Here is a 15,188-nt window from a genome sequence, read left to right as displayed (position 1 = left end):
ATAACTTATTCAGCTATTACGGATAACTAGTGCTGTTTGAAGAGGCACTGATGATATATTTTAGAACCACAGTATCAGTTAAACTCCACTGAAACAGGGCCTTCAGCTCAACTTGTCCTTGCCTACCTAAGCTCGTCCTACTTGACTACTTTTGGTCTATATTCATCTAAACCTTTCCATTCCATTCACCTGTTCAAATGTCTTTTAAATGTTGCTTCTACCACTTCCTTTGTCTGCTCAGTCTGTATACCCACCACCTTTTGCATGGGAAAATCCCTTTTAAATCTCTTCCCTCTCAACTTAAATCTGTGCCCTCTAGTTTTAGACTCTAGGAAAGAGACTGTGACCATCTATCCCTGTGACAATTGTGCCGCTCAAGATTTTATATATCTCTATAAGGTATTCCCTTAAATGCCAGGAAAAAAGTCTTAACTTGTCATGTTTCTCCTTATAACATCCTTGTTCCCTCTGGCTTCCTGCAACTAGGCAACTACAACGGCACAACTATAATCTAACCAAAGCTTTGTATAGCTGTAATGTGATGTTTCAGCTCTTATACTCAATGCCATAGCTGATGAGGGCATGTCATATCCCATTTTCACCAACTTGTCCATCTATTTTATCATTTCAGGGAACCTGTACGACCAGCTCTCTTGTTCAACAATATTCTCTAAGGCAGCATTATTCAGCCTGGCCTAGCTTAACTGCCCTAAATGGATTTGCTTTCCACTTGTCCAAGTTATATTTTATCTTCCCATTTTTCTAGTTGATCAATATCTCATTATAACTTTAATCATCTTTACTATTGTACAATGCTACCAATTTCCTGGTATCTTGTACCCTGGAATAAAACATTACTTTTGTGATATGCTATTTCTTTAAAATATTACGTCAGCAGTTATTTAGTAAAAATCTTCTTCTTGGGCTGCCCCTTGAAATTAGTGATTTGTTTTCACCTTGGTCTTGTGAATTCTGAGCTGACCAACAGGTCCACTGAGGGAGCTGCAAACTCTTCTGCAGATGAAGCCAAAGGTGATGCTCTCCTGCCACTTAAGCAGGACTTGTGTGTAATCCTGATGATGACCTCAAGATCTCAACACTAACCTAAATTTTTCTTCTCCACTTACAACATTGCATTTCTTCAAGAAGGGTTGAACACTTACTTGATTCTTTTCCTGGATTACTTTGACTCATCTATCACACTTTCCGCAACAGCATGCAAACCATGCTACCAACACAGAGGTAATCTCAGTGATGACATCTGTCAAATAAGGCTGCATCATTACAACACTGTACTCAATCTTCCCCCATGACACACACTGCCTACAATAACACTGATTTCTAAAATTTGACAACAACTTCTTGACAAAGCAGAGACGGATGATGATGAAGTTCACCAGTACCTTCAATGTACCTGCACAGACTTTTAGTCAATTGAGGAAAGTAGTATTTGAAGACCAAGACCTCAGACCAGGTACGAAGCTCATTGCCTACTGTGCTGCAGTGATCCTAACAATCATGTATTCTTCAACAATATCCGTTCCAATGCAATAACATTTAGAAATATTAATACTGTAATGTGCTTTCTTGTTGGCTTACCTAAAAATCTGTGCAGTTTTACCATATCCAATTGAAAGTGCTGAATGAGACCATGAAGATTGAACAAGTGACACAACAGAGTGACAAGACTATTCCCTAAAACAAAGAAGAGCAAGTTAGCAATTAACTGGCAATAACAGTATGGTACAAGTTTATTATCATTCAACTGTATAACATGTATACTGCCAAATGAAGCGACATTCCTCTGGACCAAGGTACACAAACCAGTACATACAACTCACACACAACACTAAGTATTATTACCATAAATAAATTAACAAATAATAAAATGTAGGAAGGAATAACAGCACTAATGAGTTATGCTACTGGATATTTATATTATTCTTGAAAACAATTTCAGGTGATGTTTTGATTTTGTTGGAAGTGTAAAGTGAAGAATCTAAATTAAAAGAATCTAAAGTTTCTCTGAAAAAATGCTAATTTTGCAGTTTAATAACGTCTCTCCTGCTCCATATAAATAATCTCTCAGGCAGATAACAACACATTTCCCCCAGCGTTGTAGCAGGCAATTCTAAATGTTTACGCTAACATAGTAATGCTAGATTAATGTGGGGTTAGTGCTATATTAAAAAAAGAAATGAAGAGACATTCTTCCTGTTCCTGAATATAAACAGAAAATGCAGGAAACACTCAGCAGCTCAGGCAGCATCAGAGGAAAGAGAAACAGAATTAATGTTTTAGGTTAAAGATCTTTCATTGGAACTGGCAACAGATGGCATGACATGGCTCTGTCGCTAAGACTTAAAACAAAACTCATTCAAAGTTGGTCTATCTCATTCTACATCCCTGAACTATGCAGCTTTCCAAATCATTCATTTCATAGGGCTGTTAAGAATCAACTACAGGGTTTAGAGTAACATGCAAGTCAGAGTTCCTAAAGAAAATTAGAGAGCCAGATGTGTTTTATGATATTCAAGTTAGAATTACTAATGAATAAACTCTTCTCAGGCTTCCAGCTGGGTATAGGTATTGATTTTAACCAACGTTTCAAAGACAAGCTCTGCCACAATGTTCTGCCACTGCCGATTCTTCCGCATCAAGGAGCACAGGAGGTGTATCTGTTTCGGTTATCTGGAGAAATTGATGGTAGTGGAACTCTGCATTCACAATGACCATAGGATTCACTTTGGCAGCACAAAACTACTGTGCCACACCAATGGCTTTTGGGACAATCTGGTGAAGGAAGCCATTGAAATAAAACCAGAAAAAAAGAATTTTAACAAAGTCAAAGATCTTGATGTAAGTAAGAACTTTAATTTGAAGCAAGGTGGTACAGTGGAAACCTGATTGGATGAGGACTAACCAATCAGGAGGAACAGATGATGGGGGTATAAATACCAGCAGACTAGACATGCCCAGGCATCATTCATGATGAAGGTGGCAGTTTGTCTTTGAAACATTGGTCAAAATCAACATCTGTATCTGGCTGGAAGCTTGAGAGGACTTGATTAGTTATGTATGATGGGGTAGCACTAGATCCTTTTTTTTTACTAATATTAGTTTGCAATCACAAACCCGTTAAATTACATGCATTTCAAATTTTCAGCTGTTGTGGTGGAATTTATACTGATGTCCCTGAATCAATTTCCAGATTTTGAGATACTAACCATTATTCTATGGTACCTAGTGTCATGGTGTTTCAGTAAGAGCTTTTTCACTATTTATATTGGCAAACCTCAGAAGGCCAGATCTGGCTTGATTTTATAGCAAGCAACGAGATCTTGGTTACAGATTCAATCAGAACCTGTTGATATGAAGAAATACAATAGAGGCATTTCTCCCATTACACCAAAAATGGGAAATGATATTATAGAGAAACAGAAGATTCTGCAGATGCTGGAAATCTTGTGTAGTGCACACGGAAAATGCTGTTAATGAAGGGTCTTGGCCCGAAACATCAGATTTTATTTTCCTCCATCTATGCTGCCTAACTTGCTGAGTTCTTCCAGTGTTTTGTGTGCGATATGAGAAATGGTTATGATTAATTAAAGATAAACTAATTGTGATAGTTGTAAGTAAAAGTTTGTAACTTCCCTCTGTACTTGAAGGCAATTCAACGTGGTAGAGAGCAAAGGAGACCTGAGGTTTGATTATTTTATGTGTCGTGCTGAGGTTCAGGCACCAGAGCATACTGATTTGACGGAACTCAATGTTGGGACAGAGATTTATGCACTGTGTCCAATCAGAAAGATCTGTTACAGGCTGAATCAAGGTGGTGGGGTCCAGATGCCAGAACCCAGAGTGTACCAAGGCGATTAAACCTGATGTCTGGATGTTGATTTAGGTGCCAGACCAGACTGAAAAGGTCAGGGTGTCGGGGGCCACAGTGAGGGATGGGCCGGGTTAGATCGCTGCTCCATGCTAAACTATGAGACTCTATAGGCTAAGGCACTCTTTGCAAACTTCAGTTCAGAAAGCTATTTGCTTGCATGATGTGTTTTTTCCCCCTCTCTGCACATTGGGTGTTCGATGGTCTTTTACATGGATTCTTTTGTTTTTGTGGACATGATGTGTTTTTTTCCCTCTGTACATTGGTTGGTATTTTTTTTATTTTTGGGTTATGTTGGGTTTCTTTGTTTCGTGGCTGCCTGTTAGGAGACAGATCTCAAGGTTTTATAATGTATACACACTTCGATAATAAATGCACTTTCAACTTTGAATAAAAATAAGCTGTTATCAGTAATTGGGGGATCAAGTACAAGATTAAATATGAAGTAAAAAAAACTGGAGAGTTAAAGGGAAGTGAAATTTATTTTGATTTGCTGATTGCAGGCATTAGATTAGATTTTAGACAGATGGAAGATTGGATATGGACAGAATAGATATGGTACAAATTAACTAAGTGTGTTGAGAACCAGTGGTCGTGTAGAATATAAACATACAGCTTCTACAGATCTTTTTTCATTTTACTATAGACTTAAAAATCATGTTACAAATTGTAAACACAATTCTGCATATACTGGATTAAAATCAATTTTCTACATGGTTCAGTGTTAATTTAGCTCCCTGCATCTCTCTGAGCTTGTCCATTTGATATATGACACCTTCACTTTATAAGGGTGAACATCTTGTGGCTAAGGTTGCTTCCTATAATATGGAGACAGCATGTATAAAACATTGTAATACATCTATCCGGGGGAAAGTGCACTTTGACGGACGAAACCACTTCTCACTTGCACGTAACAGCTTATTGATAGATCAACTTACCATTAGTCAGACGATCAAACAAAAAGATGTCAAAGTTCCACATTCCAACTTTTGATAACATGTGCTACAAAGAATCAAAATGAGAGAAAAATTAAAAGGCATGCTGATATAATAGACATATGCATACACAATCCTTAACACAGCAATAATGTTCCTATGAATCTCCAAAGACATTTTAAAAACTATTTGACACAACCACTACGAGATTTCTGAGCGCTTGCTTGAAAACTCAGTCAAAAGGCAAGTTTCAAGTAGCATCATAAAGAAGGAAAAAAACTGCAATAAAATTATAGTTACATGGAAATAATTTTCATCAATGGTCTTACTGAACGACTCTCCCATATCCCTCCCTCTCTCACAGATAATCTCTGGGCCCAGACATCTCTTTCACCAATCAACCCCACTTATGATTTTATCTCTCATCTTCCCACTTGCCTCTTCACTCGTACCCCGCCCACAATTCTCTGTCTACCTCTAATTACACTGTCAGCTCCCATGATCTGTTGTTGCTCATTGATAAAGGTGAAATTTGTAAAGCTAAGTATCTGTACCTTGTGCCATATGGCCTCTAGAATGCTAATTAATATAAAAAGTGACCAGGATATCCAACAGGGAATTCATAACTGCTGAAAGTGTGGAACTCAGTACTACAGGGAGTGTTTGAGGTGAATATTATGAACAAATTTTGTGAGGCTGTGCAAAGACATGAGGGGAAAGGGATAAACAGTTATGCTGATGTAGACAGACGAAGAAAGTCTGAAGGAGACTTGAGTAGAGAATAAAAGCTGGCATAGCTAACGGCTGGGGTCAAAGGGCCCATCTGCCTGCTGTATGGTTGACGCAATTTTTCAGGAAAGTGCTGTTGTGAATACTTCTGAGATATTCTGCTTTGAATGGTAGCTACTAATGTTTTACCTCCAAGAGAAGAGTGTGCAAATTTCTGTTAGTTGGTAGATGCTTGGAACGGACCACCGGGGTAGTAGTGGGCGCAGATGTGATAATGGTGTTTAGATAGGTGCATGAATACACAGGCAATAGAGGGGCACTGACCATGTGCAGGCAGAAGAAATTTGCTTTAATTTGGCATCATGTATGGCACAGTCATTGTGGGTTGAAGGGCTTGTTCTTATGCTGTACTGATCTGTGTGGGATTGCAAATGTAGCTGTTTACATATCCTGTGAGATCATGTATCAAGTGATAGGAGACTTGATAGTGAGGCTGACAGACAGGAGTGTGGCTCCAGAAGAGGTGGTAGGATAGTGTATTGCCTCCTGGGTGCTCTGAAAGGCTGCAAAGTGAACAGCCACAGGTTGTTTCAACAGTTAGTCCAAACAGCATAGAACAAGGGATGAAGTCTTGCAGACTGAGTACAGGGAGTTAGGTAAGAAGTTAGAGTTAAGAGGCTGAACCTTGAGGGCAGTGCTCTCCAGATTACTTCCAGTGCCACGTGTTAGCGTAGTCAAAATGGAAAGTAGGACAGATAAATTTGTGCCTGAAGAGCTGGTTCTGGGAGTGAGGATTCAGTTTCTTGGATCTTTCAGATGTTTTCTAGAGTAGAGGTAACCTGTACAAGCTGTGTGAGAGGCTTTTAAGAGTGATGTTGTGTCAAAAGCCATATGTTTCTGTAAAGATGAAGGGTAAACTTGCCAAGTTTAGAGAATCTTCGCTGACATAGAGATATTGAGGCTCTGGTCAAGAAAAAGAAGCGAGCATACGTTGAGTTTAGAGGTGGGGGTTGAATGAATCCCTTAATGGTTGTAGAAGATAAAGAACGCTCTTAACAGAGCAATCAGGACAGCACAAAGGGAGGCTACAAAATGGATTTGGCAAGTAAGCTTAAAGAAAATCCTAAGAGTAAAAGGGTGGCTAAGAAGAGAGCAGGTCCCCTTAGTGATCAGCAAGGCCACCCACGTCTTGATCCACAGGAGGTGGGTGGGATTTTTGATAAATACTAGACAAGCAGGTGACCCATTGGGGCACTCTTTGAGAGAAAGGTAGTGCAGTCTGATGTGATGTGCTTTGGAAATTAAAGAAGAAAAATTCAAGTTTATTAAAGAAGAAACATGCGTAGCAAGACAAATATAGCTCTTCCTCATTTAATGAAGGACACTTTTGATGACAACATTTCTGGTTGATCTGCCACCCTTAAAGAATACTCTCCTGTTTTCATTTCTTTTCCCCAGCTTAAAGCCACATACAGCTAGCCATGCTGGAATACCGGTTTCTCCAGATAAATCAACACTTTCTCCATGGTTTGGCCTTGCGCCTTACGTATAGTCATAGCAAAGCATGACTGTATCAGGAACTGGCTCCACTGAAGAGGGACATCTTCCCCTTCTGATAAATTGAGAGTAATTCTTGGGATCATGACAATGTCATTTTTGAATACACCAATGTTTATTTTTGCAATGATGAGATTGTCGTGCAGTTCTTCCACCATCATTCACGTTCTATTGCAAAGCCTTGGATCCAAGTTCCTCACTGAAATGATGGGAGATTCCCTCTTCAATTCCAGTTTATGTGGAGGCTTGTTCTCTCCCTCTCCTTGCCATTTCCCCAGGATGTTTGGCATCATCTCTTGACCATAATGTTCCCCCTTCTCTTGCCACGCGGCATAATTAGGCTGTTCATATTTTTTTACTCCAATGCTGGATAGAAGAAATGAAGCAGTAACACCAAAGCTTCCAGGATGATGATTTTTATTGATGATGTAGTTAGCGCTCTCCTAAATGGACGTGATAGCCCTGCCCTTTTGCTGCGGTTGGTGTCACTGCTGTGAGCATTGTGAGGCGCTGCTGAGGCTGGTCGTGCGCATGTGTCGTGGTGTTGAGTCACGGTTTCCAGTAAAGCTGGAATCGGCTTGGGTTGTGGAAAGCGGGGTCTGTTGATTGACAAGTGATCAATTTTATACAAATATATAACCCTGAACTTTGCATGCATTCTGTAAGTTAGCGCACTTTTATGTCGATTTAGTGAAAAAAAAGTGCAGCCGTAATGCACCGTTTGGGCTAATTGGAGGTCACAAACAGAGCATGAGAATTTTAGTGGCATATAGATTTCTCCACTGTGCTTACCGAGGAGAAAATGATGATGGCTCAAAAGAGATAAGGGAAGCCTGTGGAGATGTTATGGAGATCATTCTTACAGCTGGGGGGGAGATACATGCAGCCCTACAGGGCATTAAGGTGGACAGATCCCCAGTACATGACTGAGCGCCTCCTCAGACCTTATGGGCGGCTAGAGAGGAAATTGTGGAGGCTCTTGCAAAGATAATTACTTCATTGTTTGCCACTGGTGAAGCTCCCAAAGACTGGAAGGTGGAGTTCACAAAAGGTGAACTTTTGTTCCGCAAGTGAAGCAAGAACAAGCCAGGGAACTATAGACCAGTCAGCCTAATATCAGTCTTGGGGAGGTCACAAGAGGACATTCTGAGGGACAGGATCTACCCAAATATGGATAGAATCAGTCTGATTAGGAGAAGTCAGCCTGGCTTTGTACATGGCAAATCGTGCATGATGAAACTTTTAGAGTTTTTTGAAGAAGGAATATAAAAGGTAGGTGAGGTAAGAGCAATGGATGTTGTTATTTGGACTTTAGCAAGGCCTTGAATGGCATCTGGCTGGTAGGGTAGACCTGTCTGCAAAGTTAAGTTCCATGGAATCTACAGAGAATTTGTAAGGCGGATTATAATGGGCTCAGAGCTAGGAAACTGAGGAAGGAGGTTAAAGGGGATTTCTTGGAATGGAGGCCAGTGACTAGAGGTGTACTGCATGGATCAGTTTTGGACCCTTGTTATTTAGTTATATAAATGATTTGGATGCAAATACCAAAGCTTGATCATTAAGTTAATGGATGACACAAAATTAAAATGTAAATTCTGTACCTTTTACTTGATTTATAGTTAATAATGAAGAGTGGTGTTATTGATTACAGGGGGATATTGATCAGTTAGGGAAGTGGGTCAAGGAGTGGCAAATGGATTTTGATACAGAAGCATGAGGTGATGCATTTTGGAAGTCAAACCAGCATAGGACTAATACTGTGAATGGCAGGGCACTAGGGTGTGTAATGGAACAGAGAGATAAGTGCATTGTTGTAGAAAGCAGTGAAAGCACAGTGGTGAAAAACGTGTTTTAGTTGGGGCACTGAGTATAAGAGTAGGGACATTATGCTGTAGCTGTACAAGTCGTTGGTGAAGCTGCGTATGGAGTACTGTGTACAGTTTTGGTCACCCTGTTGTAGGAAAGGTATGGTTAAACTGGAAAGAGCACAGAAAAGATTTACAAGAATGTTGCCAGGATTAGAGGGGCTTGGCCAGGGTAGGTCTTTATTCCTTGGAACCCAAGAGAAGGAGGGGTGAACTTATAGAGAAATGTTTAATATTATGACATGCAGAGATAAGATGGATGGTAGCAATATTCTTTCTCCAGGGTAGAGGAGACTAAAACTAGGGGGCATAGATTTAGAGTAAGATGACGAAGATTTAAAAGGAACCGGAAGGGCAACTTTTACATAGAGAGTGGCGACTAGGTAGGCAATGAGTTGTCAGGGGAACTGGTTGAGGCAGATGCAATAATAATATTTTAGTACTTGGACTGGTACATGGAAGGGTGGGACTCAGGGATACGTCTGAATGCAGGAAATTGGCATCAGTGGTCGGATTGGACTGAAGAACCTGTGTCCATGTTGTATTGCTCTGTGACTCGAGTGTTAGTGAAAGCTTTGAGCTGTCCCCCTCAACAACATGGTGAGAACACCACCACAAAACTCACAAACTCACTCCAACTATAGAGCTAAATAAAGTCAAAACATAATTGCTACAGCTGGCTTAAAATAGTCTGAAGATTCATTAGAAGGGGCTCTGGTTCAAATTAATTTCCTGAAATATTCAATGTTTATGTTAAAGAATCTGTCTTGACTTTACTGTGGTGAAGTGGTTTAATTAAACTATAAACAGGCATTCACTATTTGTTTATGATTTTCAGGAAGCTTTACAGAATTCACTAATGAGAGCAAGTTCCAAAGCATTCTCAGCAGAGATGTAATATTTCAGTTTTTTTGCGACTAAATGTCTTCAATTCCAATGTTTTCACACTGAAAATATGCTAACTGAGCCAAATAGATTGAAGACAAACATTAAAATAATTCTCAAAATCATTTTGGGATGGCAATAAAGATTCACCTGAGTGGTTTGCAGAATGGCAGATCTATCATAGGAACAGAGATTGAGTAGACCAGACAATGTTCTCAGATTGTTGAAGAAGACCTGGTGATTTCATTGAAACTTCATGCATCTACTGAACATTGTGCGCATGCTATGTTGGTACCAGAATGTGTAGCAACACTTGCAGGGTTGCCCCAGCACATCTTTAGGAGTGTTGGCTGTTAATGCAAATTACATAATTCACTCTAAGTTACGAGGTACACGTGCTAAACAAATCTGAACCTGAAATACGACTTAGAAAGTTCTTTACAGGGCTCAGCAGGCTGAATGCAGGATGGGATATCTTCCCTGATTAGGAATCTAGAGTGGGGCAGTGGGGTCAGTCTCACAATGAGGAATAGGCCATCTCGTACTGAGAAGCGAGAGAGGAGATGGCAGGGAATCTTTGGAATTCTCTATTGGGGGTCACTGAGTTCATTCAACACAGACTGATGGACTCCTTGATATCAAGGGAAATGGGGATAGTACTGAAAATGAAGCTGCAAAAGCTCAGCCAACATCTTGATGAACAATGAATCAGACACAAAGGGTTGAACGGCCTATTCCTGCTTCTAACTCTTGTGTTCTTTTGTTACATCTGCTAGATGGTTTAGTACCAGGAACACAGCTCAAAGACAGAAAAGTTGCATTCAGTGGCAACTCAGTAAACTTTATTCATTGGCATCAAATGGAAGACTGCTTCATAACTCCATGCAACTTTAGTTTAATAACATCGCTAACTGGCTCCAACTTTGAACAGTAAAAGACAACAAGAATAGATGTCAGTCTTTCCTACTCAATACGTAATTGTTTCTTGTTCTGTCTTTGCACTTATGATTCGATTTCTGAAAGTTGCAGTGGGCTGGGTGGTCCTTAGAGGCTTCATTTGCACCTTCCTGTGTTACCACTGACAGACAGACAGATATTAGCCTAACAAAGTCAAGGCAACATTCAGCTCCCTCAATGGAAGCACACTTTGTAGCAACTTTCTTTCTGCAGCACCACCAGAAACTGCAGCCAGGCTCTTGGCACATTCCCTTCTGGTGCTGCAAATCCCATTGGAAGAATGCAATACAGTGATGCTGGAATAACAACCATGAGCCTTGATAAAATGCTGCTAGGAAGAGTAGAATGTGCCAAGGGAATTAACAACATTAGTATTTATTTAAACAGGGAATTATTTGGCTTTGAATGGCTTTCATATTAAACAACGTGCCAATAACCTAATTGTTGCCCTCCAAACTCCCTTCAGCAAGTAGGATGGGACCTCTCTGAGTTAGTATAGTATAAGTGCAAGGAATGAGTTAGCAGAAGCTATTCTCCAAGAATCTGAACTACTCTCTCAGAATCTGAAAGACATCAGCAGTGTGCAAAGGGTTTTAATAGGATGTTTTCCGAATACCGCTACTGTGCTTGTTAAAAAAAAAGTAAGGGTATCAGTGGTTTGACAACATGTTAAATAATTGGCAATCTGCACCATTTTTACTGGAGGATAGATTTCACTGCTTTCAGTTGAAAAAAATGAATGCTGCTGGACTTTGTGGTTTTCCTCCTGGCCAATGAGCATTCACAACTGATTATCTGGCCATTTATTATATGTACATAGCAGAAACTCACAGTCACAAGTTAACCCAATAACATAAGACTAACTACATTTCACAGGCTATGCAATCTTTGGAAATGAGAACTTATGAAGAGTTTTTAAAAACGAACTGTCAAAATGGTACTTACTATTAAATACTGATAAACAATACCTTTACAACTGGGGTATCAGAGAATGATATCGTAAAAATAAATCATTCTAATGTGGCTTTTTCAGTAATGGTGAAGCTGTGTTATGTCTCCTTTGGGGTAGATTTAGCCTCAGGTGGCAAGTAGGCAGCTTCAAGGATTGTCATGGTGGAGAGGCTTGTGAGTTCCTGAGATCCTGACAACAATGCTGCCTGGAGTTTAGCCACCTGACAGTTAGATCCTGGCAGGGTCAAGGGGAAGGTTCCAGATAAAGAATGAACCAATCAAGAACTCAACAGTGGAGCTGGCGGAAAACGATGACACATCACAACAGCAGTGGAGGCAGAGGAAGGCTGCAGTGTTGAAAGGTCTCGTGTCGCCTTCCATTCCATGCCATGGGACACTGACCCCGATCAGGCAAGGAACTTGTGGTGACAACCCATGCATCAGCCTCCTCTCGTTAAATAAAGTCACGCACAGGCATACTCCATAAATCCATCCTAACCCGCCCCTCCCCGGAAGAATATCATACTTGATTGAAGTGATTGCACTACTGCTACTGCACATGTCCACAGTCAATGTGTCATGTCATTGGAGGCAAGTTTCCACAAATGAGATTGTCGTCATCAAGCCCAACCAAAATAGTAAAACTTACCTGGAGCTTGAAGGCATGATGACCATCCCTGCTAACAAACTGAACTCAAGAACTATGACACGTCAGTAATGCATATTAAACGGTACAGCACACGTAGCATGTCTATTTTATGTCCTCATGCATCTTAAGCGCAGATGCTGCAGTGCAATGAAGCCAATCATTGCTTTTCACATAAAAGCATTGTGCTGCATGTCAGAATTTGTAGCCCACCAGAAAATTATTATTTTTTTAACAAAATTTATTTTTGATTTAGTTGTGCAAAATTTCCATTATACTCAGAGGAGCACGAGAAATTGGAAAAGTGAACCTATTTGTTGAAAGTATTTCAATATTCCCTTGTTACTCTTTTGTGAAATTTAGCAACATAGAAATGTATAATACCTTATTGTTCATATATTAATATTTATAATAAAATTATATAGCTGCTGTCATAAAAAGTCTCAATGCACTTCACTGAGAAATAATTAATTTAAAGCATAATTGTTTTGGTTTTAATAGGGAAATACAGAAGGACAGCAAGGTCAATGAATAGCAAAGAGCAAGAATAAGATGACTGACTGGCTTTCATGCTGTAAACTGAGGCATTCCTGGAGATCGTCACACATTACCGATGGAACTGATACAACTATCTGAACAGGCAGAAAGGGAATTGTTCTAATATTCTATCACAATATTCTATACATATCTGCTATAAGCCTATGGACTCTCACAGCTACAATGATTCTTTTTCATATTCACAGCTACCTGGACTATTCCTCTTCCCACCCTGTCTCTTGCAAAAATGCCAACCCCTTCTGTCTCCTCCACTGCTCTCAGGATGAGGCTTTTCATTCCAGGATGGAGGAGTTGTCTTCCTTTTTTAAAAAAGGGGTTTCCCTTCTTCCACCATCAACTCTGCTCTCAAACGCATCTCTCCCATTTCATGCACATCTGCTCTTACCCCATCCTCCTGTCACCCCACTCGGGAGAGGGTTCCCCTTGTCCTCACCTACCACCCCACCAGTCTCCGGGTCCAACATATAATTCTCCGTAACTTCCGCCACCTCCAATGGGATCCCACCACCAAGCACAGCTTTTCCCTCCCCCCTCTTTCTGCTTTCCGCAGGGATTGCTCCCTACGCGACTCCCTTGTCCATTTGTTCTCCCCCCCCCACCACATACCTTCCCACTGATCTCCCTCCTGGCACTTACCCTTGTAAGTGGAACAAGTGCTACACCTGCCCTTACACTTACTCCCTTACCACCATTCAAGGCCCCAGACAGTCCTTCCAGGTGAGGCGACACTTCACCTGTGAGTCGGCTGGTGTGGTATACTGCGTCCGGTGCTCCTGGTGTGGCCTTTTATATATTGGTGAGACCCGATGCAGACTGGGAGACCGTTTCGCTGAACACCTACGCTCGGTCTGCCAGAGGAAGCAGGATCTCCCAGTGGCCATGCATTTTAATTCCATGTCCCACTCCCATTCTGATATGGTAATCCATGGCCTCCTCTACTGTCAAGGTGAAGCTACACTCAGGTTGGAGGAGCAACACCTTATATTCCGTCTGAGTAGCCTCCAACCTGATGGCATGAACACGGATTTCTCTAACTTCTATTGATGCCCCTCCTCCTCTTCTTACCCTATCCTTTATTTATTATTTTTTTCCCCTCTCTCTTTTTTCTCTCTCTGTCCCTCTCACGATCACTCCATCTTCCTCTGGTGCTCCCCTTCCCCCCTTCTTTCTCCCTAGGCCTCCCGTCCCATGATCCTTTCCCTTCTCCAGCTCTGTATCCCTTTTGCCAATCAACTTTCCAGCTTTTAGCTTCATCCCACCCCCTCCGGTCTTCTCCTATCATTTCAGATCTCCCCTCCCCCTCCCACTTTCAAACTTCTCACTATCTCTTCTTTCAGTTAGTCCTGACGAAGGGTCTCGGCCCGAAACGTCAACTGTACTTCTTCCTTTGTGCTACCTGGCCTGCTGCGTTCCACCAGCATTTTGTGTGTGTTGCTTCTATATTGTGTGGTTAAATCCTGCAGTGGACTTTCAGATCACAATCTTTTGACTTGGAGAGAATGCCACCTTCGAGCCAAACTACTATGCCACTTTAAAACAGCAATGTCAACTTTTTACAACTATTTTAAAATCAATTCATTAGCATTTCTTGGAACATTTTCACCTGTAATTCCAATTTCAATAAAGGCAGCTTAGATTCACATCAAATCAAATTTCACATACCCTGGCTTGCCCAAGGTAGTCTTCATCCAATAAGTGTAGACATGTCTGTGGGACAATGCCACGTAGCAGTCGAGAAGCATGAAAATACCTCTGAAAGCTTAATAGTCTTTTCACTCTTTTCTTTGAGCCGATTTCACCTGAATGAGCAGCTGCTAAAAATCAGAGAGAAAGATTAATATAGAAATATAAAAATATAAAATAACACACTCAAATGAAATGCAGCCGAGAGTAAAACATTTGATATATTATGTCTGAATTGCTCTTCCTTAGTTCTAACCAAACAACAGGCTACTCTCTGGCTGGTAAATAGCCAAAATATGTGTTTGAATCAAAAATAGCATTGTGTTAGCTGTTATTACAGATATAACTGTTTACATAAAATGCTTTTTTTCATGGCACACTTTCCAACAATTTGCAGAAAATACCATTTGACAATTAGAAAACATTGACATATGTACCAAACAAAAATAATAAAACAAAGGAGAGTAAAAGCTATAAAATGCTGTAAGTAAATAATTAGTGGTAGCCCTTGTTGTTGAATAAAGTCTGAGGTA

The 15,188-nt window shown here is 40.5% G+C and overlaps 1 protein-coding gene across 3 annotated transcripts in view; it reads right to left on the bottom strand.

The window, feature by feature from the left end:
* The window catches only part of LOC132400926 (cAMP-specific 3',5'-cyclic phosphodiesterase 7B-like), a 131,170-nt gene that overhangs the window by 18,240 nt on the left and 97,742 nt on the right, over positions 1-15,188 (bottom strand). For 2 of the 3 annotated variants that reach the window (XM_059982490.1, XM_059982487.1), the window contains 3 exons: positions 14,635-14,786; positions 4,828-4,891; positions 1,600-1,695 (listed from right to left, as the gene is read on the bottom strand). In XM_059982490.1, coding sequence (XP_059838473.1) covers positions 1,600-1,695; positions 4,828-4,891; positions 14,635-14,786 — 312 coding nt within the window. The remainder of the gene's footprint in view (positions 1-1,599; positions 1,696-4,827; positions 4,892-14,634; positions 14,787-15,188) is intronic. The other variant, XM_059982488.1, reaches the window with a different exon arrangement.

This window comes from Hypanus sabinus, chromosome 10 (genome assembly GCF_030144855.1).
Source record: "Hypanus sabinus isolate sHypSab1 chromosome 10, sHypSab1.hap1, whole genome shotgun sequence".
Taxonomy (NCBI): Eukaryota; Metazoa; Chordata; class Chondrichthyes; order Myliobatiformes; family Dasyatidae; genus Hypanus; species Hypanus sabinus.
Note: the sequence above shows the minus strand (reverse complement) of the source record. Positions and strands in the feature narration are given on the sequence as shown.